At 35.9% G+C, this 25,972-nt stretch overlaps 1 protein-coding gene across 50 annotated transcripts in view; it reads right to left on the reverse strand.

Moving 5' to 3' along the window:
- LOC139117999 (leucine-rich repeat-containing protein 71-like) overlaps positions 1–25,972 on the reverse strand; it is a 76,412-nt gene that overhangs the window by 17,255 nt on the left and 33,185 nt on the right. For 36 of the 50 annotated variants that reach the window (XM_070681324.1, XM_070681271.1, XM_070681274.1 and 33 more), the window contains exons 2-9: positions 6,507–6,616; positions 5,210–5,518; positions 3,959–4,034; positions 3,043–3,117; positions 2,622–2,690; positions 2,332–2,491; positions 1,786–1,956; positions 1,365–1,478 (exon numbers count right to left, since the gene is read on the reverse strand). In XM_070681324.1, the coding sequence (XP_070537425.1) occupies positions 1,365–1,478; positions 1,786–1,956; positions 2,332–2,491; positions 2,622–2,690; positions 3,043–3,117; positions 3,959–4,034; positions 5,210–5,518; positions 6,507–6,616 (1,084 nt within the window). Of the gene's footprint in view, positions 1–1,364; positions 1,479–1,785; positions 1,957–2,331; positions 2,492–2,621; positions 2,691–3,042; positions 3,118–3,958; positions 4,035–5,209; positions 5,519–6,506; positions 6,617–9,212; positions 9,284–11,894; positions 12,035–16,741; positions 16,771–25,972 lie in introns of those variants that run through there. The other 14 variants (XM_070681323.1, XM_070681322.1, XM_070681318.1 and 11 more) reach the window with 5 other exon arrangements.

A 25,972-nucleotide genomic window follows, 5' to 3' on the forward strand; every position in this document is an offset into this window, starting at 1 on the left:
GTATAAATTCAAATCAAATGTAGAAATAATCATGCAACACAAAAAAACAAACAAACAAACAATCTTGAAAAGAACACACAAGAACAAAGTCAACCTGCAGCCTAAGTTACATATTCACACACTACATGGAACTCTACAATGAAAGAAAAACTCACATTGAAATGACTGACTGTAAATCAGACTCAACCATTAATGTAACAGGTAGGGAGGGATATGGTATGACAAACTACTACACAAACACACATATCACCTTAGAAGTCAACAGAGACACCCTTGGTCTGAGCCCTGCCCCTCTTTTAGGAGTGGGCTCCTCCTCTAGAGGGGGGAATTCAACCTCATCTAGAGTTTCCTCAACCACAAACTTTACAGAAAGACAAAGATGAAGGAAAGTAGACAGTAAGAGTTGATTCAGGAAGACATTCAGTTAATATCATCAGACTTACTGCTCATAAAATAACAAATTAAGCTATTAAAGACTTGATATCTTTGTAGTTGTGAGCTAGAATTTAGAATTTTCCTATTAAAAGTTTCATGATGACAGATAGGCGTGCAGTTGGAGAAAGAAATAAACTGGGTTTCAAACCAAGAAATGGAATGTGGGGGTGCCACTCCTAGACAAACTGGATGTGTAGGTGACAGCTTACAAATGCCACCAAATCTAACATTGTCGTAGAGTAGGTTTTCTCAAATTTTTGCCTCTACAAGGAGCTCAATACAGTATTTTGTACACAATTTTTTACCATGGGTCATGTAAAGTACAACAGAATATTTAAAATCTTGTATATTTGATGCTGTACTTTGTTAGACAAGAGTTTACATATAACAGAAACATATTTCAACTGCATTCACACACAAAGCTGTACAGTATCATTTTTGGCACAAAACATAAAAGGACAACTCTTGACTTCAAAAACCCATGCTTTTTATTTACACCCCTTCCCCTGTATTAGGCATGGTTCAGACCCATTGTATTGATCTGACAAGTTGGACTAGCCGTTAAGTCAAATAGGGGTGGAAGTGTTAACAAGCATGAGATTCTGAAGTACTTTATGTGTGGTGTGTACGGTGAGGGTTGTATGCAGAGACAAGAATCGGGCTGATTTGGAATACAGACATATTCTAAACTAGAGAACCATCTAATCAAACATTTATGGTGACATGTATGCTGTGTTTCATTCAAGCAGACAAATACTCAATGGGGTGGATTAAACCTTTGTGTGTCACCATATCTGCTGTGCATTGGAAGAATTTAATACTATTTAGATAACTTATTAAAATGTTAGAGCTCCAGAAAAAATATGAAACAAGGATATACAATAAAGGTGAAGATTTGAACTTTGACATGGAAATGAGAAAAGTCTTACCTTCTTTTTGGAGGATTTGTCTCGTTTTTTATCAGTTTTATCAAGTACAGTACCACTGCCTTTACTGCCTGGTCTGTCTTTAGATTCTGCTCTACCCCGTGATGGTGGTGATGGCTGTGGGTAAAAGAAATACAAGGTCATTGGTGGTAGAGATGACATGATGTTTAAATGCGTGACTTTTCAATAAAATTGTGTGATTCTTTCAGTGAACACGTATGCACAAAATAAATGTGTAAGCTTTCTCACTTAAACATGGAACAAACAATCCTATATGCATTATAGCTTTTCTGATAAAGATTTACATTAACCCATTTCAACACAATGGTTTGGCCTGAACCCATTCTTATCAATGATGATTGTGGACCTGTTTACATGGAATTAGGGGTGAACACATCCAGGAAGGTAACACTTTTCTACTCACAGATTTTCTGTCTGGTGAACCTTTCTCTCTGATCAACTTCCTCCTTTCAACAGTCTCTTCATGTGTCAGTGGAAATCTAGAAAGTACCTCACCCAGTTTCTTAGCTCCAGTATCACTGATCTGATTGCTGGCCAGTGACAATGACAACACTACCCGGTTCATTCTCAGACCCTGATCAGACAAAATAAAGTTTAAATACGTAATGCACATATATAAAATATGTAAGCACTGTGAACTGCTCACATTAATGATTGCATTTTCATTGATCCACTGAAATTTGTAGAATTTTTGTTTCAGTAGCTCCAAAACTGGGTTGCAATGCAATCTGCCAAAAGTGTTGGACCTTTGTTCTCAATATTTTCCAGTTACAAAGATAGTAAATTTTGTGAAAGTTTGTGCAATAAAGTTTTGGTGACCACATTGGTGAAAACTTACTAGTCTCAAATAAAGTCGCGGCAAAACTCAGCCACTGAGTAGTGGTAGCTCTAGAAAATTGTGATCCCGAAAGTTTCAAGGTTGCTATGGGTCAAGCACAAGTCTACTTACATTAGCAATATGTGTGGCTCCTATGTCAGTTATTTTATTGTAACTAAGATTCAAAGATATCAAATTCTTGTTACAAGACTTTGCTGTGGATAATGCCTTGCCAATCATCTCAGCACCTTTGTCTGTTATGTGGTTGTTTCTGAACGACACGTTGGCTAGTCTGAAAGAATAAATGTGACAGTTTCAATACAGATTTATCAGTGTTCATTTACAGTTTGATAAATTTATAAATTCAAACATCCAAAAATAAAAGGCTATAAACAGATAAGATCATCTCTCTTTTAACTTACAAGCTGTCATCTCCTATCAGCAATGCAAAGTTTTCCTCCAGTACAGGATTGCCATCAAGTGTTAAATTTCTGAGAGAAAAAAGAGATAAAAATCATTACAATTTTCAGCATGGACGTAAACCGAAAAAAAGTTATCAGCACAACTTGCAGGTACAGTTGATAGGGGTGTTAAATTTTGTATGTTGTTCCAGATTGGTTAGAACAATACCATATGACATGAAACTATTATGTATTGGCAATGACAGTTCATATTGCCCTGTCTCTGTCCATATATCATTTCATATTGCCCTGTCTCTGTCCATATATCATTTCATATTGCCCTGTCTCTGTCCATATATCATTTCATATTGCCCTGTCTCTGTCCATATATCATTTCATATTGCCCTACCCCAAGTCATTTATCATTCAATATCATACTTACTTCAAGTTACTACACTGTGGCAGGAATGAAGCTAACTCTGCTATTGTCTTTTCTGTAAGCCCTGTATTCCAAAAACTGTAAACAGGAAAAAAATATTAATACACTGATTAGATCATCAAACATGTAACAGAAATATTACTATTTTGGTTTCATTACGGATGAAGTTGACATGAGTGTTTGGTATGGGAAAAAGTCATATGCAGTTACATGTACAAAGTTCCCAGGAAAACTTGCAAGATGTGAGTTAGTGTGAAGCAACCCCAGGGAAAATCCGTACTCCATTGTAAATTGGTATCAGATCTGAAGTCAGTTCATTCATTTTCAAGGACTTTTCCTGGACATACCAGAAGGCTTTCAAATTCATGGATTTTCCAGGAGCATATGAACCCTGATCATGGTTCCAAACAATACTATTATTATTATTAATCTTTATTCTTATACAATAGGCCTCCAGCCAAAATGTATACAAAAGTTATCAAAAATAGGTACATCTCGGAAGACACTGTTGTTATATATATAAATAAGATGAGTACATCTATTCGATTGAAGTATTTACAGTCACATTGTTGGACATAGAATCTGGAAAAATCACAGATTGTACAGATTGTATGCCCTCTCGCTTTTTCATTGCAAAAAATATAAACTTTGATAAATTATGGATAACAGTGATATTCTGCATTTGAAACAGCAGAGTAAACTTATCAATAGATCAATAGAATTCTACAAGGTATACAGAGTTTATACCACTCACCACCATTGTTGTTATCAATGGTGATTGTGGACAAGTTTACAGGGAATTGGGATGAACACATTAAAACAAATAGTAAAGACTGTAGAGGTTGATGTGCTCATTATCTATCAGATATTTTACAAGGTATACCGGTACATTTGGACAATTTCATCAAATGATACTTACTATAGTGTGTGAAGTTTTTCAATTGTAGGGAGACACTGTTTCAGAACACCCATCATGGTATCGTCAACTTTCCAACCTATTCATGGTACAATGACAGACAGACAGGTATAACGGCAATGGTTAATTTCATTCACAAAGTCAGTGACAACTTGCATCCTTTTGTACACTACATAGGTTTTACCAATATTTCACACACCAAGTTTAGACTGTAGTTTTAACTTGGACGGGGAGGGTGTAATTTGGCTACCTTCACATGTGGTGAAATACATGTTCTGTATTTGTGTTCTGATTTGGCAATGAAAATAATTAAATAAACACTCATTTGTAAACTGGCAAAAGTTTTGTCTGGACAATAAATTCACTGCAACAGCTGTAGGCTACAAACATGAATTGAGCATTTTTATACCATTACTAAGTGAATGCTCAGTGGTTTGTGTTTATTTCAGACCAGCATTATGTTTCCTGAACATCTGTCTGGGTTTCCTACAACGGAATACTCCACATCAAACCACCACTTTAGAGCTGATTTCAAGTATTTTAAAATACCATTAAATCTATATAAGTAGACACTGCCTACATGATAATGCATTTTTGTAAACACAGAAATGTCATTCTAGATAATTTCATTCAAGACTGCATATGCAAGATTGTAATTTCTGGATAGTACACAGTAGACATCTATGCCTGCTAAAAGAACTTGTCTTTTATAAATAGTTTATGAACAGCTTTTTCTGCTTGGTTTTGACATCACATTTTAACACTAAGCTGGTAGTTCTCTCGTATAAAGTTGTGGTCAGTTTTCATCTTTCATTGTACAAAGACAGGTTAGACAGAAATAGGTTTAAATCACAGCTTGATGGTGAAATGGATGAATGTAAAGCAGAAAATTCAACATTTCCATGGAAGTGTCACTCTATTCTTTCCATGCATGAGAAAAGCTAAATGTTGAAATTGACCAAGATGATGTTAAATACTGATCATAATTGAGTTTACACTTGTCAAGCTAACACAAACTTGAAACAGTAATTTTCTTCCATCAAACTATTCACAGGCAGGTAAGTATATGCAAGGAGAATGCATTTTAACTGGTGTGAAATTTATTTCAGCCAAGTTACATTTCATCAAAACTTTCTGACAACAATAACTCCCTCCTTAAATGGATCTTACCATGTTCCAAAATTAGTGTGTGTGTCTGTGTCTGTATGTGTGTGTCTGTATGTGTGTGTCTGTGAGTTCAATGGGCTACTCTACCTCTGATGTAGATTTCAGTCACTGTGGCAGGTTTGTCTTCATTTTCCATTTCCACTTGTACCGTTGGTTTGAAATATTGAAATTTATCCTTAGTGGTGTATGTTGTAGGTTTAGGCTCCTCTGGTTCTTTCTGTTCTTCCTCCCCATCTTCTGCCGATACTTGGGTCTGTGCCTTGGGATCTGGGGGAGGTGGGGTTGGAGGTCGTTTGGGACGGATAACTACAGGTGGAATTTCACCTTGTTGGAGACCAGATCGTCTGCAGAGTTCTGTGAAATCCTGTTCAAACATCCCAGTACAGCTGTATGGTTCTGTTTAATCAAGAATTCGCAGTAAGATTAGCTCTGGGGTAGAGTGCACCTCACGGACAGTCTTTTCAAATTTTCACAATATAGTATACTTTCACAGTACTTTTCATTTAGGAGCCTGTACAGTTGACAAAGTATTCACGGTCTAGCATATGAAAAATTGGAAAATATAATTTATCATGTAGAGAACACATGGGGTACACTTTCCATTTCAATTTACATATCAGTACATTTTACATAATATGTTTCTCTCATCCAAGACTTTGCACAGTAACCCTGATTTTCATTCTTGATTATGACAGAGAATGGTTTAAATTGACCCGACAAAAAATTTGGCAAAATCTAGAGCTTTTCCCCGAGGCGAACATTAGCTTAATGATATGTTAAAGTCAACGCACTGAGTGAGTTACTATATGATTATGAGTGAAAATGAATAACAAGGAGACTTTGTGGAAAGCTTTGAGCTGTTTTGCCTGGGATAAATACCCTCTGACTGATCAGGTTGAATAAATTATGATTTCTATTGAATAACTGGTGACATGTGATTTATTGCTTGTTTCAATATTAATAACATCCTGTTTCAACTTTTATTAATATTTCATGGCATCAACTAGTAACCTCCAGTTGCTACCACTTATTCTAATCTAGGGTACAGTATGTATTGAAAGACCGTCTCCAATGTTCACATGAATTTCACATCACAAATCATGTACAATGGAGGGTTCAAATGTAACCTGTGGGTCAAAGAGCAGAGGAGCATTAACAGGTCAATGATAGGTTCAAAGGTCACTGATACCAGTCTGACCAATGACGAATTATAAATTTAAAGTTTGATGGGAAAGATGTACTTGTCATTTCAGTTCCTGTAGTTTGCACAGTGTATCCATCCTGGTATGCAATGAGATTAAACAGTACTGTGATGCAGACTAGACTGAACATGCTCCTACACCAATGGTTCATTCTTTGATTTTTCCATGTATCAAATATTTACCTGGTGTTTTGGATTCATCATCTGCAGCATCCTGTGATGTTGATGATGCCGCTGCCTTCTCCTTCAGCGCTTTCTCCATCCGCTTTCCCATCTTGACTTTCTTGACAAAGCTGTGGAATTGTAAATGTGTATGCAAATCACAGTCAGTATACATCTCATCATTGCATTGATTTGTACAAGTTACTAGTAACTGGTGTAACTACTGTCACAAAATATCTCTCTTTATATTCTTCCATACGTATTTATATGGCACTACTTTTTTCTTTTCATTATTTCAGTATGTGTATTAATTAATGGGATTTAGAAACCTCACACCCCCCGCCCACCCCTGAAATAAATCCTTGACTTCAAAATCTTCTTAACAAATCTCCAATTTCTATTACTGTGAAAATGAACAATGATAGAAGGCTTATAATCAATATTTGATAACTGTTTTGTTTCTTTTTGAATCACAGCTGCTTTGTTGAATGACAGCTTCTTTTAAATAACTGGTATGTTGGTGATGAAAGCAAGCTCTGAACAATGTTGTACAATGTGGCTAATATGAAAACTGAATGATAAAACTACATGCAACAATTTCTTGGCAATGAGATTCTATGGCATTGTATTTTGTTATACATAGGATCCTATACAAAACAACAGGATGCAATGAAGTTCCCTGAAAGTAATGGATCAAGTATTGACTCCTTTATAAATCTGTATCAAAATCAATTTATATTTTTGAATTACTGTTGTTACAGAAATGCATAATTAATGTGACACAAACAGAAAGTTGATGGAAGATTGATACTGTGATTGGTTAATATGTAGATGAAGTACATTTGAAAAATAAAAATCCTTGTTTATTGGCTAAAGATACAGTACTCTTTGAAAACATTTCCAGTCCATTGTCACAACTCTTAACCTATAAATCTAACTACAGGTAATAGTTATTGAGATATTAATAACTTAATACAGTCTACTTGCAACTAGCACAAGCAATTTGCAACTGCTGATCTGAGACCATGAACTTTGACCTGTGTATCTTCCATGGAACACAATGATGTCATATACAGATGATAGAAAGTACACTTCTTACAGAGTTTCCAAATACTATCTGTTTGATTTGAGTTATGACAATCAAATCTTGGTCTGTCTATGTGTCAACAATCTAACAGGACTTGAAGTTTTGGAACAATGGAGATTGTATTTAATGCAAACAAATGAGGTAACATCTAAGAAAAGGTGACTCAGTCAAATCTAACACTGTAACAGACATTTCTTATACTCATCTTTGCTGTGTTGTACTTCAGTCAACAGATACCAACAACCCCAGACATGCTTCAAAATTATTCTCATTAAAAGCCATAAAGGGGATTTAACAGTATACATGTAGTTTTCATTGTACATTCAAAGATGTCACTTAAAACAAGATAGCTCTGGAAAAAATTAATCCTCTTTCTCCCAAGTTGTAGTTATTTCTGTGGTTTGTCAATGGAGCCTGGTAGAAAGAGGATTAATTTCTTCAGTGACGCAAAATCATGAGATAAGTTTGATCTACGTCACTGCGAACACTCTGACATAGTTCCTTTGAATGTTCTATACATTTACATGTACCTGTATAGTTCAATCAAAAAGTGCCTTTTTTTGACATTTTGGCATTGTTAAAATAATGGCATGGATTGGCCCTTATGTACTGAAAATTACAATCTGTAACCTGACAGAATAAACTAAGACACAATAAATCTGTAAAGTGTCTGTTCATGTTTTATATGAATGGGAAAAGGGAGTTACTATCATTATATGTAGGTAGTCCTTGGGATTAAAAAAAGATGCTGTTATCTTTAATTTACCAAATGTTTTGCACATTTGTAATATAACAAGACCATCAAAATTATTAATAAAGATATTTTAGTTTGAAAAACACAATGTACAAGTACTGCATCACTTGCACTTTTTATCATATGTAACTTTTGACATTAATCTAAACTTCCATTACATTATATGTGCCAGCTGAGATGAGTTACAGAAAGACTTCAGCTCCTTGATATGATCTGACAGAGGTGTTCAAGACATGCTCACTTGTCCTCAATTGTCATCATTGTACACAGTGGCTGGTATTATCACTATCTGATTCAACTATTCAGTTCTGTTGTCTAAAAATGTCTAATGCAGACTTTTCAAGCGTAATGGCCCAATCTTTCCTTGAGCGTAAAAGATTAAATTTGAGAACTACAGTATAATTGCTGGACAGGTTTGTGTGTATGAAAGATAGCAGGGTATGCTAGCTGCCGTACGGACTGTTCAAATACAGTGCACATCAACCCTGTTCAGCAGTAAAAAATTCAGAATCAATTTTCAGTTTTATTATCATATCAAAAACATTTAATAGCACCTTTGTAAGTTAAGAATCACATTATTACAGTCAACCCTTTCATCACCAGAATGTGGTCCAACCCCATTGTTTTCAACAGGGTCTTTGGACCTCTCCATTGGAAACTGGGGATGAGAGGGTTAAACATTTTTTTTCAATTAGCTATGGCTAGAGCACCATTACCGCAACAACTTTCACCAAAAGAGACCAAAGCGATTCAGAGTTACAGAATAACAGAGAATGCCAGTTTTGCTATGTTTACCGTGCCTAGTTTTGTCAACTTAGACAGCTATCTACTGAGTGAGAATAAAAATAAAGAGAGAAGTTGTAAGAGGACAACATGCAGTACTCACTCTCCCCTATGGCTCATGGTGATTTATGGACTTTAAGAAAACTCACAGTGGTACAATGAAAGATGATGACGCTGTAAAATGCATGCAAAATGCAAAGGCAAATCAACCATATATCAGGCAAGACACAGCAGGAAAAAATAACAGAATAAAACATCCGAAAAGTATAGACATACATATATGCATTTATACAGTTGAGCATTTGGCTCAACATTCAATTTATGTGCATTTTCCATTTCAGTTGGATTTATGGAGAGAATGTTTACAATAAAAAGCAGCCATGGAGAGTGGTTTACCGTCAGTAAACTACTCTAACAATGGATGGTACTGCACTTCATTGTATCAGTAAGTAACCCATGCATTGGAATTGAGACAGAAACATTAACATGGTACTGCTACTGACTAAATAACACAATGGATTTTGAACTTCATATGAACAATCTATGTATCCGACGTACAATTCTTTCCCACAATGAATTCAGTTAAGTTCAACAAAAGACATCATAGATCATACAGTGTCAGTTCACTTTACATTACAAATTTCATCCCTTTTATTCATTGGATGAAATCTAGGATTCTTGTCCCTGCAATGTAAATACGGATTGTTTCTTTCAGTCACAGAAATGTATCAGGGTTTTTTGTGGATACAGTTGTACATTCTTGCTAGTCAAGGATCTCGTCTGCATATTGGTAGCTTTTGAGAACATTAACTTCAGAGAGATCCTACACTGATCCTTGTAACCTAGTGGAACTGTAAATTAAATGAAAATGCAACCTTTCTTATAAAAATTTGCAGCAAAAGTCAGTATTGATTATTTTGGCAACCATGAAAGCACTAATGAGAACAGTAACTAAGATTTTACTTGAAAATCACTTCTTTTTCCTATAACGATTCATTTTTGTAAATACAATAAAATTTCTCCTTGGTAATTTAATGATGAATTAGGTTTTGTTGACATGGTCAATATAATTAATGTGTTCATCTGCTAAGATCAATGTTGTTTAACTTGTGTAATTAGAAAATGCATGTTCCATCATTAGAATGACGTCTGAATGAACATGACACATTCAATAGACAGAACCACAGCAATTTCAAAATTCATAATGAAGATATGACCTTGAATCTAACCATGAAATAATGTACCATTGACTAATGTTATGCAAAATTACAATCTGGATGTACTACATCATCTCTAGCTACATATTTATGACTGTCACACGGTTGGTTTAGCCCTCATTTAAGTTTAAAGAAACAAGAATGATCACAAAGGCAGAAGTAAGAGGCTAAAGTCTGTGTTTCTCTGTAGATATGAAGATCCAAATCCCTAGAATACAGGTTACAATCTAATCAATATCAGTACCATGTGAATTCTTCCACCAATGCTTGTTATGTGTGAACAAATATTGAGAAGCGTAGGATCACTTGAACATGTCAAATTAATATATTTTTTTGTCATGTCAAATATTAATTTTGTTGTGCTCATTTCAAACTTATTTCAATTTCCCAGATAAACTTTTTATTCTCATGAGATATCTTAACAAATGATCCACACCTATCTTCTCAATACAGGTTGCACAACTGAATCTGATTATTATGTCAGTGGCTCTCGCCAATGTCATGCCCTTGTTAATATTCAGTTTAAGATTTAATTACTGTTATGCAGGCTGGAATGAAGCAGTTAGGAAAGCAGTTTGGTGGACCATCAAAATTTACAGATTCATAATACGGCATTGTCACATGCAAGGAATTTATTGGTTCAGGTTGTTCAAAGTTAATAGGCAAATACTGAAAATTTAGCCTGTACTGACCACAAAGCCTTGGACTATTGTATAATGTGGGAGACTGGACTGACAAATAGGGTAGCTGATGTCCACCATCCTGCATTGAGCTGATATGTTAGTAAATTACAAACAAGCCGTTTGCTGGTTACTGAGCAGGTATATATTTTGACTGTAGACAGTAACGTACATTACGTTTTGGAACAGTCCCTCCACGCAGTGACTGGAGAGACTGTGCAATTAGGCAACTGTTTTTCCTGTTTGGCCATGCCTCTGTGCTAAGTTTTTATGTGATGGGTGATTCCCTGTATTGTACTACCAGAGCCAAAACACAAACCGTTCGCTCAATAATTTGTGACTCAAGTCACAACACAAACAAAACAGTCGATGGTATCGAGCTTCCAATTAAAATAATAAATTTTTAGGCAGATGATACTATTCATCGTCTGGCTTTGGACACATGAAAATAATGTGACTCTTGTCGGTATTTAATTCTGACAATGGTACAAGTACTAACAGGGTTGTGAATTTCACTAAATTTTACAGTGCAAGTTTGGGTCTTCTGTACGCCGCGGAACGTCGAGGAAAGCTGGCTTTCACATTTACACAGCTGAAGTTTGACAGTATGCAGTACGCTTATTCGTGTGGCTATATTTGCTTTAAATTTTGGGGTTCGCTTTGGTTACAGGAGTTAAGGGGGTCGTGAATGTTAGTTGATCTCCATGGGAGAAATTACCGGCGGGGTGCATACGTACTGGGACTTAAACAACAGAAGACAAAACAACATTATTTTATCGACCATGGCAGACATGTTAATCGATGTGTCAATCGTGTGAAGTACACTTTTAGGAAGGACTCAAGACAAAACATCATTAACAGAAAAGTAACAGGGAGGAAACAACATACCAGTTTGTCACTAGAAACTTCTATAACCTTTGAAGAGAGCTCAGATACCGATGCAATGGGAATTACGCGAGGAAAACGTGTGTCTCACGTACTTCTCGTCCTCCTTACGACTGCATTTACAAACAGATGCCGGACAACTCAGTAATCTTGTTACCCGACATGTACTTCCACGACAAGAGTTAAAACAAATAGTACCGTACTGAGAAATATGTGGGTAATTAGCGGAACTTAGAGCGTATTCTTACAAAAAATTGTAAAATAGAACGATTAAATGCACCAAATTTCAATTACGTCGCGGTTCTTTCCTGTGTTTGTAGAGATTATCCCATAGAGATTATTAGTTTAGTCTCCTTCCGCAGTGAAAAGTCTGCTAGCAACCAACATCCGGGCAACTATTCATCGAGGTTTGAATAGTACGCCCTCTAAAAAATAGGCTTGACGATATTTATGTCTTTTGTTTTTTTTTCGTTCAAATATTTCGTTTTTACCGAGGTTAGTGGTTCAGTGGTTAAGATATTGTTGAGTTACCTTCATATAACACCTTTTCTGTAGGCATGAAAAAGAAAAATATAAAATTTTGCCACCTTTTTTACACTTGGCAGAGACGGAAAAAACACACGATCAAATATTATTAGCCCTGCGTATGATGCTGTGTGTTCCCTGAGTTAGGCCATATATAACACTGGGAACACACAGCATCGTACGTAAGGCTAAAATATTATATATTATTGCCTGAATACATTAGTTTATGTGCCCGAGAGCAGGTGACAATTTGTTCGACGCCAGGAGGGCAAATTGTCTCCTCTCGCTAGGGTACATAAACCAAAATATTCAGGCAATAATATTTTTATTACATGCCTCTTCACAGTTAACGCTATATGACATTCATTTACACGCATGGCATTCTCAAACAATTTTACAATTATCGACCAGCATCAAACAAATTTTAACGAAAGTCAAAATAGCAATGCGCGCATAGATATTTTACATCAGAGCGTTAAGCGTCTACCTTGACGTCGAAAACGTCGAAGGGCTTCACGGGACCGTAACTAATGAAACCGGTCGTTCACATCACAGTCCCCTGTGATCTATTCCGCTCTTGGACTATGCGCCCCATAGACGTGTGTACATATGCTTGAGAAAAACCCACACGTCTATGGGGCGAATAGTCCCAGAGCTGAATAGCTCACGAGTGACTGTGTTCACATTGCCCGCTACATCTCCGCATGTTCCTATTCAACAACTGATTTGCACTCACATCGAGGTATGTAATAACCCATCAGAGGCTGCTGCAAACAGGGTTGGGTCGGGTTCTTACTTTTCGCCGGTTAACCCCTATAGAGAACAGATATTCAGACTTTCAAAATTTTACAATATTCTTTTGGTCTACTACTTGTGGGGGGTTCACTTTGAACTGAATGAGTAAATAAAGATTTCATCTGCAATTTGTGAAAATCGGGAACTTTATTCACTCCCTTAGATATGACACAGGGATGGCGGTCATTTTGGATTTTAAATATCGGTTAATATCGGGTAATTTGTTTCTGTAGTATCAAAGTTTTCAATGTTACTCTTGATTTTGAGAGAGCATGGTTTAAAGTTTGCTTTAAGAAAGTTTGAGAAAAATTTTGGTCCTTTCATTTTCGAGGACTCGAAAAAAAAGCCTTAACTTTAAAAATATTTACAGTTTTTTGTCTTAGAAACAACTATATCTTCTTACTACTTCAAGCATCAGGCAAAAAAGAAAACTATTTTACAGACACTTCTCTGATCTGTACATCGGGTGGCTTTCGAAATAGTGCAATGCACACTCTGCTCGGTACTGATTAATTCTGCTTCGGATAGCTGTGTGTCGAACACAATGCATTCTATCAAATGTGAATTCTAGTACGAAGAAGAATTCAGATGTTCACCGTGACTGGCAATAACATCGGACATTGCTCTAAAACAGGCTGTGTTGACAAGTGGAATAGTTGACATTTCCGTACGGTTTTTGAGCAGAACAATAAACTGTGCGTCTAGGGCAGAAAACACTTTACTTTACTTTACTTTACTGACTATAGACGCTTGTTACGCAGTAAAAAGTCCTCGTATCAAAAAGAGAACGTGAAGAATTAGAATTTTTAGCTATGCAGCCAAATTCAAAATTGTTTTGGCAGAAATTGAGTCAAAGTTCAACTGGTATCTCAAGTAATATTACAAGGGAAGAGTGGCATACTTATTTCAGTGCCTTGTTCAATCCAGAACAAATGGAAGTAGAGGGTGTGGAAGAGTTTTATACTTCTGTCCAGGACTTTGTAGAGCAGCTTAATTTTGATGATTTCAGTGATGCAGATATTGACTGCTCTGAATTAAACTGTCCTATAGATATGAATGAAATCAAAAATAGTGTAAATAAGTTGAAAAATAACAAAGCTCCTGGAACAGATGGTATTCATTTGGAATTTTGGAAATATGCACCCCAGGAAATGTATGATACGCTCTGTGTTCTTTTCAATGGAATTTTGGACAAAGGTGTTTTTCCCAAACAATGGGCAGTAGGCCTAATTAGTCCGATTCATAAACTCAATATGAAAATCTCAGAGCCCGTTTCATCCCTCAATTTTACTACACACCTGCTATTAAATGGAAATTTAGTCGATTATTACAATCAGAAAATGAGAGCATCTTGGAAAATTTAGCAAAATATGTATTCCATGCTTCTAAACAACGTCATCGTCTGCTTGGCAATGGAAACTAGAAATGTAACTTTGTCTGAAACCTCAAGTGACTGTAACTTTTCAATATGAAAATTGTACATTAAGGCCGGTGGCCTATAGTACTGAATAAATATGATGATAATGATAGGGAAAACACTTTACAAAAGACGTCGAAAGTTACAGACAATGGAGCTTTCAATCAGAAAATAATAAGTCACAAAATAATTTTTTATGAATGGTTAATATAAAATATGACACACAATCCTTTTTCTCCTCGAGGCTAAAATTTAGCAAATTTCATTCAGATAGTTACCCTGTCAAGTTGCCGATGTCGTGGAAGTGAAACATTTCTCTGGGATATAAGGCAGGGACCAGGGTAACTAGACAAAACGTAATAAAATAGACCCTGTAATGACCCTCATCAGCAACCATGAAATATTATACTCCACGCAGCATGTTAACGTCTACGTCACGGCACCGATACATCTCACAGGAAAATGTTAAAGATATGTTTTATGTTAAGACATGGCCGAACAAAGTAATATTTGCTGCTTTCATAATAGTCTAGGAGACTTATCGTCGAAAATTTGGAAACTGGCCTGTTTATGAATAATCCCGCAACATTCATGCAGCGATGGTTTTCATTTGAAGAAAGTTGTGATTGGATTTTCAATGAAAAACAGTAGCGATAGGACATTTTCTTATATTATGAAATGTATTTGCCTCATTGCTTCCCAGCTTCAGAGAAGAAATCCATCTAAACTTGTCAAAACGATATTACTACCTCTGTGTAATGACACGGTCGCTCCACAAGGGAGGGACCGTGCTCTGTGTAATGACACTGGTATTTAATGCTTACAACTGCGGTCCTTTTAGAATGAAATTGAGCTTTGATCTGGCAATAAATAACAGTTGTTAAACTTAATACAAGTGAGATATATACCCTTTAGATCCCAGCTCATTGATAATTGTTGTATCCGATAGTATCTCCCATGCACTGATGCTGTCAAAAGTGTGATACTCCCCCGCTTGGCACAACGCCCCCATACGGTAACATTGCGAAGGGCAGAAGTCTGGTGTTTACTTTCTTTGTTTCGATGTCATTCTACTCAAGAATGGATGCATAAATCTTATATTGGTAAATTTTTGTAGTTTACTTGGTTCTCATGTGTGCATATTTTTTTAAAGTTGCAAGGAAATAGTTTGAAACCGCACTTATTTCGAAAAGTAGTTATAGGTCTCTGAACCTCCCATGTTACATGTATACACGCAAACATGGACGTACAAACATAATACGAGTGCACAGTCAATGGCTCCGCCCGGGCACCTTCATGAACCACCCGGTAGCACTGAACAAACTTCATGACAAAAATTCGTAAAGAATTGAACAGCTCTAATAAAAAGAAACTCACACCTGCAACCATAAAACTATTGTACTTCTTTACTTTGCGTTGCATAAATTATTTGTAATGTTCTAGTAAAACTTCATTATATGTAACTGTCATTCAATTTTCAATATTTTTGTTCTGTTTGTAAAATTTTTTTTCTTGTTCTACTCCAAAAGTCATGTTAAAGTTCAGTTTGAAAACATGGAATGTAGCAGAGTGTTGTCCAATTGTATTGATGTTTAGTCAGCATTGGAATTCATTTGTCAACAACAACATCTCATATTGTAAACAATGTATCGCGTCAGCCAAGCTAACACCTTAAATTAAAACCTGCAGTTTTATTGTAGAACGAAAATTACGAAATGACGATGTCGCAAGGTTACAGCTGTTTATGGACTTCGCTTATAGTGACACAAAGTCACCCAAACAGCTGTTTTAGATTCCTTGTATCGATCAAATTAAGAAACCACCCTGGTTAACCTGTCGTCAGGTGTTTCCTACACGTCTTGACTCTCGATCAACGATATCACACTATATAGACATTGCACTCAGTGCAAAATATTACTATGAACACTGAATTCAAAACTTGACATATTTGACTCAGTGTTCAGTCATGCAACATAACAACACACAATGGTATGCCAAGAAATGATTACTTTGGACGTAAACCCGTGAGAACTTCTTACAAGTGAAAACGGCCACGACTGAATGAAACACCCAATGACGTCACGATGACGACACCATATGTATCAATACATACCCTGCCAATGCCATGATCAGTGAAGACTTCAGCCGCCGTGAAAACAGACAACCCGTGGAATTCTCAACAACTATGCTGCTTAATACTGGCAATGGAGTATTCGCTAGCGATTGTATGGCAGCCAAACTCGTCATCTCATAAAACGTATTTAAGTAGGTTGCCTTGGAACCATTCACTGCTTAGACGTTTTTATTGCACTTTTTTGCCTTTTCAGTGATCAACAAATCACACAGATTACATCACAGTAGATGTTGCAATTATTTCCTGGAGAGAGTGGAGGCGGGGTGTGCTGCGATACCGTACATGTTGTTTTTGTAATGCAAAAGTTGAAATGAACACCTGAATAGCTGCCAACCTCTGACAGTAGCCATAAATTATGAGATAATTGGCTTGGGCGCATTCCGCGGGTTTATCCAAAGTCAACTCCAGGATTAAAAGGTAGTAGTCGGCATGCTAAATACTAGGCAAGGAAGAATATTATGAGACCATTTGAAATGTTCTGAACAGCAAACCTACTATAACAGATGTAAAGAGACTACACTGTGAAATACAGGTAAGTCTTAATTGTACAATAGTAGACTCCTTACAAATTTGTCAATATTCAACGAGTAAACAAGAGTCGACGAGATCTATTATCAGTCTGTGCCACTTATGGGTCATTTAAACAACCACTGTACATTGTTCTAGATCCATTTTGCATCCCCGTTTAGTTCATCGATGGAAAGTCAAACGAATTACGAATACTGATACATAAGGCTGCGTTCACAAATAACGATTGGGGGGGGGGGGCTGCAGGAATCTCGATTGAATCTTATTTTTTTCAGATCCCCCCCTAAGTACCCTAAAAAAAATTTCAAATGCCCCCCCCCCCTCTATATGGTCAAAATTTTTCAAGTCCCCCCCCCCCAACTATCACAGGCCCGCATATTTGTAAAGGATGTGAGCGCAGAAAAAATAAACATGTATTGCGCCGTTCTGCTCATAGGTGTTCAACACTACCTGTATTAGCACTTTCTATAGTCATATTCCCAAGGCAAGTTCTTTAAATGCATCAGTGAATTTTTTAGATTTATTGGTCTAAAAGCCAACTTGAGTTAATCCAACTCTGGCCAGGTCAATTGCTCCTGTTGAAGAGCACACAAAATGCAATCATGAGAGAGTAGGAAAATTGTGAATTCTGGCTAATTGCCGTATTGCACAGTGACCTACCAAAAAATTGTTTCAAAACTACAAGACCTATATGAATTAGATGCTACTCAAAATTGACAATACCGGAAAGTTAAAATATTCCATCAAATAAATGTTTTAATATCTGAAATTTTGGGTGTGATAATTGCAAATTTGGTTAAAAAATAAATAATTCCATTTGGTCACATATTTTTTATTCGAGTCTTTACTATTCAAAGTTTTACTTCTGTATCATTTTATAATAAGAGTGTGAAAATTTAGAAAATCAAGCATGGTGACCCCATCTTTTTTTTTTAATATTTGATTATTCTCATATGCCAGAATTCAAACATTTATATGTTTTCTTCCATGTGTTGCTCTCTGGCCTGATCTTGTGTACAAGTGAGTTTCACTGTCATGAGTGTCATTTGACCCAAACCCTTCTTCAACTACCATGTACATCAGATCTGTCTCTGTCACTGTTCAGGTATGCAATGACAGTGACACTGCAGTAGTAGGGTAGTATCTGGTAGTGACACTACCCGTAGGCTGTATAAACTTTGATAATTTTGGCAATATTTTTGTTCAGTTTTACAACTGCGTTCTTGTTCTACTTCCTACAGCATGTTGAATTGTCCATGGCGTATTCAGCTTGCTATAATATCACAGCCTATGTATGTGTACCATGCATTTGTATCACTGACAACTGACTGTCAGTCTGGACTCCAATTAAATTATCACCAAATACATTTTTATATTTATATATACAGGATATTGTGTGTTTGAGCATGCTGTAGGGAGATAGCAAGAAACTGCAGTTGTTATATTGCATAGAAATATTGCAGAAATCATTAACAGTTGCAGCTTCTGCCCTGTTACGAGGCTCAAGTTTGTTTTTTTACGACAAATCACACTTTTAGATTTTTTCGAGATAAAAGTCATGAAATGTGACAAAATGGTTCTAGATTTTGTTAAATTATTACTAACATTACAACATTTTGATGACATAAAAAATTATATTCAATTTTCATTGAATTACCTACAAAAACTTGGAATTGGAAAATGTAAAACTCAAAAGGGACCCAAAAATTTTCAAGTCCCCCCCCTACAGGTAGAGCAAAATTTTCAAGTCCCCCCCTCCACTACCCCCAAAATTTTTGAATCCCCCCCTGAATTCCTCCAGCCCCCCCCCTAACCGTTTTTTGTGAACGCAGCCTAAAGATATCATGAAATAGCGTACACCATACAACACAGTATAGAGTTTTCCTCGCAAACCTACGACACCATACACACATTTCAAATTGAAGCGGTCTTTTTTCGACAAATTTAATTTTAAGTGTTTCACTATGTGGTGGAAACAAAACTTATTGTGAACAAAGGCTTTGGACAGTTATTTCAAAGAGGGCGCTATACGATCGCTGCCACAGAGGATGGTGTTGCTGTATGTCAGACCACAGAGGAACATGGACAGAGTCGCAACGGGTATTGTTTAAGGCGTGAAGCGGTTACGTAACCCATCCATGTTCGCCTCGCCTCAGGTTGCTCTCGCCTCTCTTTTCCGAAGAGTGCCGACCATGCATCCTTCGGTAATTTTCGGATTTTCGCCAATTGTTAAGCGAAAGTATGTTCGGCAAAGTTTGTGTTGTTGTTGTCGTGTGGTGCTGAGCGGAATTGACGTGCTGGCGAAAACGGGAGTGTTTTGAGCTTCAGGAAAGTGAGTTTTACCGTTTTAAAAATTCCTCTCATATTTTTATGAATATATAATGAGTGTGTTTGAACCAAACTTGAAAGTCTTTTATCGATACTGTCTGGTTTTACTCAATGGTTTACGGTCAGTCATACCGTCTTTTACACGTGCGTCAAGGAAGGACATGTTTATAAAACTGCTGGCGTGTTATGTTTTGATTGGCGTGAAGCAGTGTTTCTGGCCTGAGAGCTCACAAAGTAACTATGTTTGCTACGCGACTGGCAGTACGATGCCATCTCGTCGTATTTTTCGCATAATCTCGTGTAATTATCAACACAAACAAAGCCTCCAAAAAGTTTAACACCTTTGAAGCTCATTTTAGTATGAAAAGCCAATAGTCTACCGAGACGACCATGGAACAAAAGGCATGCAAGCATTGCCACTCTGTCTATGTTTCTGTAGGTCAGACTAATGCCAAGAATTCTAAAGTAATCCGACATACCCTTTTCACTTTTCACTGTTTTAAAAAGTGGAGAGCAATTTCCTCTCGACACAATAACAAACTGAAGTGCAAAGAATGCATAAATATATTAACACAAAATAATCACGGGGAGAAATGCACTCTATGATCAGCAATGCCTGTACTGATAAATATAAATAATAGTTGATATGTATGTATGTATGTATGTATGTATGTATGTATGTATGTATGTATGTATGTATGTATGTATGTATGTATGTATGTATGTATGTATGTATGTATGTATGTATGTATGTATGTATGTATGTATGTATGTATGTATGTATGTATGTATGTGTGTATGTATGTATGTATGTATGTGTTTGTATGTATGTATGCATGCATGTATGTGTGTATGTATGCATGCATGAATGTATCTATGTATCTATCTATATATGGTATCGTATGTATGGTGTATGTGACGCAAGAGTTATTGTTTATTCAAAAATCACACATTGGTGCTTATCATTTTCATTTACAACGGTAAAAGGAGTTAAATTAACTCCATTACCTGTAACCTTCGATGTGTTTTCCAGTGTTTTGCTCTGTCTTTACACTATTTTTTCATTTTTACACGCGAAATAACATTGAAATGCCTGGTTAATGACTTGTCATCAAAGCCTATATTGGTGTCATTTCCAGTGCTACTGACTACTAGTGAATTTTCGTCCCAACCAGAGCGCGTTTGTCAGCAATAACATCGAATATATACCATACATTCTCTTGGCAAGGTTAATAAACATGTTTTATATTTCGAAATATCTTAGGGAGAAGAACAAAATATATTTGTGTTCTGGAACAAAAATTATAAAATTATTAAAAAACACGTTATAATTTTATCCTATATAAACTGATGCCCTTACACCATAAATATCTGATGCAAATTACTTGCCTTCCTTCAGTGAAAATTTCTTCATCATTTCTACGCTAGTGATTCCGTTGCTATGCTACATTCAGACAGAAAGGTATCTGAGCTGCATACAAGATTGCGTTTTGTAAATCACACGTGCTGTTGCTATGGCTACGGAGTCGATTGAGACGCATCAGAACTGAGGGTAATTTAAACCCACGCGATCTGATTTCATGGCTGACATGGGTTTCTAGAAACGAGCTAATCAAACCGACATGGCATGAAAGTACCACGTGAGTTTCATTATCTAACGATGAAACTTGACGCGTTTAATAATTTCATTTGCAGACTGTTAACAATAACTGCTGGCAATTTGTGACATAATGTGTTACTGAATATGATACAAATTGAAAATTAGCAATGTTTATAACTGAATTGTTTGAAATAATGAAGATTACTGCAAGATTTTCCTGACAACGAGATCGGACTCCTTAAGTCAGGATGAAATTTTGAGTTTGGCTTCACAAGTCGTACTCCGGAATGTTAATTTACAGTCACAAGATGCAATACAGTGGATTCGATGCCATTTTGCATGAAGTAAAGGATACAGTCCCTGAAGTTTGGGATTAGAAAACGCAGAATGGAACAAACATATATGCTGATAAGTGAATTACTTAGGCAATAATATACCCCCCTGCAAATAATAAACTGAGGCTAATGCTATTACTTTGTATTTTCCCCAATGCTTGTGAATTTGTAGATGTCACGGTAGAAAACATCTGGGCCCACAATACGGGATAATCGGATACATTATCGGTAATAGTGTGGGGGGTGACGTCATAAAATTAATTGGTAATGACAAAGCTATAATAGAATATAATAATTAAACTACATTCACATACCTACAAATATATAAACAGAGAAAATATTTGTATATAAATAAGTATACACAGATTGGCCATTACAAAAAACACGGTCGGCGAGATAGACAGACAGACGGACAGACAAATAGAGAAGGACGTAGCTTGGCAGGTATGCAAATAGATATTTATACCAAGATAGCTAGATAGTGAGTTATATAGATAAATAGATGGATGCTTACATGCAAGCACACATCACACTTTATATATTTGACTTTCAAAGGCATTTGCGTCAAATTATTTCGTCCAATAATTCTGGCTTGAAAGAGGCCAGCTTCGTTGCCATGGTAACTCTTGTGTAAGGATTCTACTATGGTTATGGGTTGGGAGAAGTGCTCAATTGGAAGATGAAAACTCAGTGCAGGCCTGGGGCGATTACAAGATGTTTTTACGTAAACGTTTCAAAAGGACCTTTCTCTAGACGAAATCTAATCGTAATTTAGGGTTGGAAAGGAAGTATTCTCAATTACTGTCATTACATCTTTCCTTGTTTCCATGGCAGCCACTTTTTGTGACCACATTTCGATAATAACGTTATTTTCGCGAGATGAGGTTACCTGAATGCTAATGTGTCTCAACAGTCAAATGCTGCATATGTATATCATGCGCTCTCGTGCGCATAATAAAACTTATAGTCTTGGCTCCTTTTTTGGAAAAATGCTAAAGGTCATTTGAATATGTTGACTGTTCTATCGTCGACAGAAAACAATGCAGGACTCGCAATTAATGGTATTCTGTAGTCCCTGGAAAACCAAATCTTGACTACTAATTTATTGAAATGATCGTCCAATGGGACCACCAAGTCATTCACGTGTGTCACATAATGAAACCACAGTGTACTGATACACAGATTTATTTCAGCTGAATGAATATATTGGCGCTAACCTGGCTCGGAGACTTTTCCGAACAATACGGTCAGTGATCTTCAAGTTGTCTGGATCTGGTGCAATTTGAATAATGATGATAGAGGATATGAAAGATTTAATACTTTTTATCTCGTATTTATTTTTTCACTGTTTTATGACCTTATTTAAAAAGAAAATTGATCATCACCTGGTATAGTTTATACAACATTTCGGTTTGAAAGCGATTTTGATGCACTGTCATAGCCTTGCCTGACTAACTGCATGAAAATTCAATTATATAAAAGATGATGTCAGAGTATGATATTTATTTTGTCAGAAATAGTATTCATTTAATTTAAAATTATCCATTTGTGGTGCGGCATGACAAATCCATTGTGCATTTTGTGATAAAAGCACCAAACTTGGCTCAGATGTGTCTTAATATATGTTAAACGAATTCAGATACCGAGCCACTGAAATCTGTTGAAGCGTTGCCATGGCAGCCATTTTCAAAATGGCCGCCAGACAAGTATTTTTCACCTAGTAAACGTCAAGTGCAGAATGCGTAGAGTAATTTTGGTTGCAAATTTTCAATTAGAAACTATGGGAACAGTGATTTGCAACTTTTTTTCAACTTCTCTTCATCGCCTGACTTGTTAAACGGGTAAATACTGACAAAAACACAATTCTTGTGCATAAACTGCACGGTGTTAGATCCTATCAAAGGATGACACTATGTTAGCAGTCAAGAAATATTATTCCGTAGGCAAGAGGGGTCTACATGCACCTCTAGGATAACAAAGCTGTATTTATAGAAGCTTGGGATCCCTAGAATGCGAAATAAAATTTTAACACAAAAAATAAAGGGATGCAATAACTGTTACATTCGTGTTTTGAAGAGTACTGCAAAATCACCATTTTGCGAATACCCACATGCATTTTTCTGATAGTACTTGTAAGTCATCTGCTAATTAACATAACCTGACTTGTTGTGTATCATAAGATGGAAATTTATTCCTCTTTAAAATGACATATGTAATATGCAATATCTTCCATGGATTGTTTTATTAAATAGGACCAAAACTTACCCGATACCCCAGAGTTTGCAATGCAAATTATAGCGAATCTCAAATTATACCAATGTTTTACTTTGGCATAATACAAAAGGCAATGCTTGTATGATATCTGTTTTGTTTGCTACAGGGACATGTTAATCATGTGAAATAGACTTGTGACAGAAAAAAATATTGGGATGCTATAGCTCTACCGATCATATTTTGAAGGGTACCGCAAAATCACAGTATTGCCAACTCGAATGCGTTTTCGATAACCCTGTCTTCTTTTAAGTCATCTGCTGAGCTTATTTTGTAATGTAACAAGGCTTATAGGGTAGCATTGGAAAGTAATTTTATTCTTCTTTCAGATGAATTATTGTAATATGCAATATCTTCCATAGTTTTCATAAAATATGACCAAAACTTACCCCATACCCCAAACTTTATATTGCAAATTACTGTCACTGCTTATCTCAAATTCTACTAATTTGTACGTAGACATATTACAATGGGCAATGCTTTGTATGAAATCTGTTTAATTTGCTACAAGAATAAGTAAAAATATAAAATAGACTTTTAACAGCAAAAATATTGGATGCAATGACTGTTACGGTCATGTTCTGAAGGGTACCAATGTCAAAGTTTTGTGAATCGCATCTTTTATATTAAGCATGCTTTCCTGTAAGTCATCTGCTGACCTTATATTTTAACATAACCTAGCTTGTGGGGACGTATGTGAAAAATATGACATGAACATGAAGCTTTAAAGGGAAGATAATATGATTTAGTAGCCGTTGGGATCATCTTTGGGGGAGTACCAAGATATGGCAATAGGAACAGTTTAGCTGATCCAATAATCGTTTCTAATCATTATACATTACATCAAGTTTACCTTGGCATACCTGAAGAAAAACGTGTATATATATGTCAGAAAGCTGCAATCTCTTCATTAAGAAAATATTATGGATATATCTGATATTTAGCTGCTCTAATAATCGTTTCTAAACTTCATGAATTTGCAAAGTTTCCATATATATACGTCAGATACCTTGGCTTTCTTCATTAAAAAATACTATGGATATGCCTAATACTTAACTGCTCTAATGATAGTTTCTAAACTTCATACATAAGCAGAAGTTAGTTAGTCTTATTAAAAACTTTTTCCTAGATATGTCCGATATTTAGTCGATATTTAGTCGATTTAATTATCGTTTAAAACGTTATAAATTAGCTCAGGTTTAGCTAGGCATTCTTCAGTAAAATATTTCCAGGATATATACGATGTTGAGCAGATCTAATTATCGCTTATGATCTTTAAGAATTAACTCAAGTTTAAAAGGATTTTCTATAGTTTAAAAGCATGTATCCGATACGCAGTCGATCTAATTATTGCCTCTAAACTTTATAAAGCAGCTCAAATTTAGCTACGCTGACATGTTCAAAACGTTCAAAATTTGGGAATAACTTTGCTGTAATTGTATATCACTGAATGTGCAATTTGTTTATTGTGATTACTTAACTACGTAAACTTTTTGAGGTTTATGTTCAATCTCAGAATTGTCGTTTAAACTTGTCTTAGCCTATGTAAACACCATGGAAAGGAATAAAATACTCGCCAGCTGACAAGCCATGCAAAAGCAAGCACAGGTCCGGTAAGTGCCAAGCACGGACATCACTGACAAAAGTGTAGGATTGTGTTTGAACTTTGCTTTCCCTACCTTTCATGTTTGTTAAAACGAAAGAAAGTAGAGTAATAGAATTTAATGACTATGGTACCCAGTTTTTGCATTTGAATAACAAATTATGTACTATCAAGAAATTAGGACCAAAATATACGATGTTCAAAATATGATGGGCTTGAATCTATATTTATGCAATAGACCATTGACGTGACGTTAAAGTAACTCTTAAAGTAATTTGTAAATCATGAAATGTATATAAAATTACACAAGATCAGTTTTATATAAAATGAATTACGAAAAGTAATGTATAAAACATAATATATTTAGCCAAAAAATAATATAAAAATATGTTCGTGTTCTCCACATGGTCAAATTTTAAACGGCGCCACTAATTTACCAATTATAGTTTACATGATAAAGCTCTAACATTGACAATTATGGGGATATATAAGAGATTTTCCCAAAAATGTTGAAACTTTAAGATTTGTTATACATTAATATTATT

This window comes from Ptychodera flava, chromosome 18, assembly GCF_041260155.1.
Source record: "Ptychodera flava strain L36383 chromosome 18, AS_Pfla_20210202, whole genome shotgun sequence".
Lineage (NCBI taxonomy): Eukaryota > Metazoa > Hemichordata > Enteropneusta > Ptychoderidae > Ptychodera > Ptychodera flava.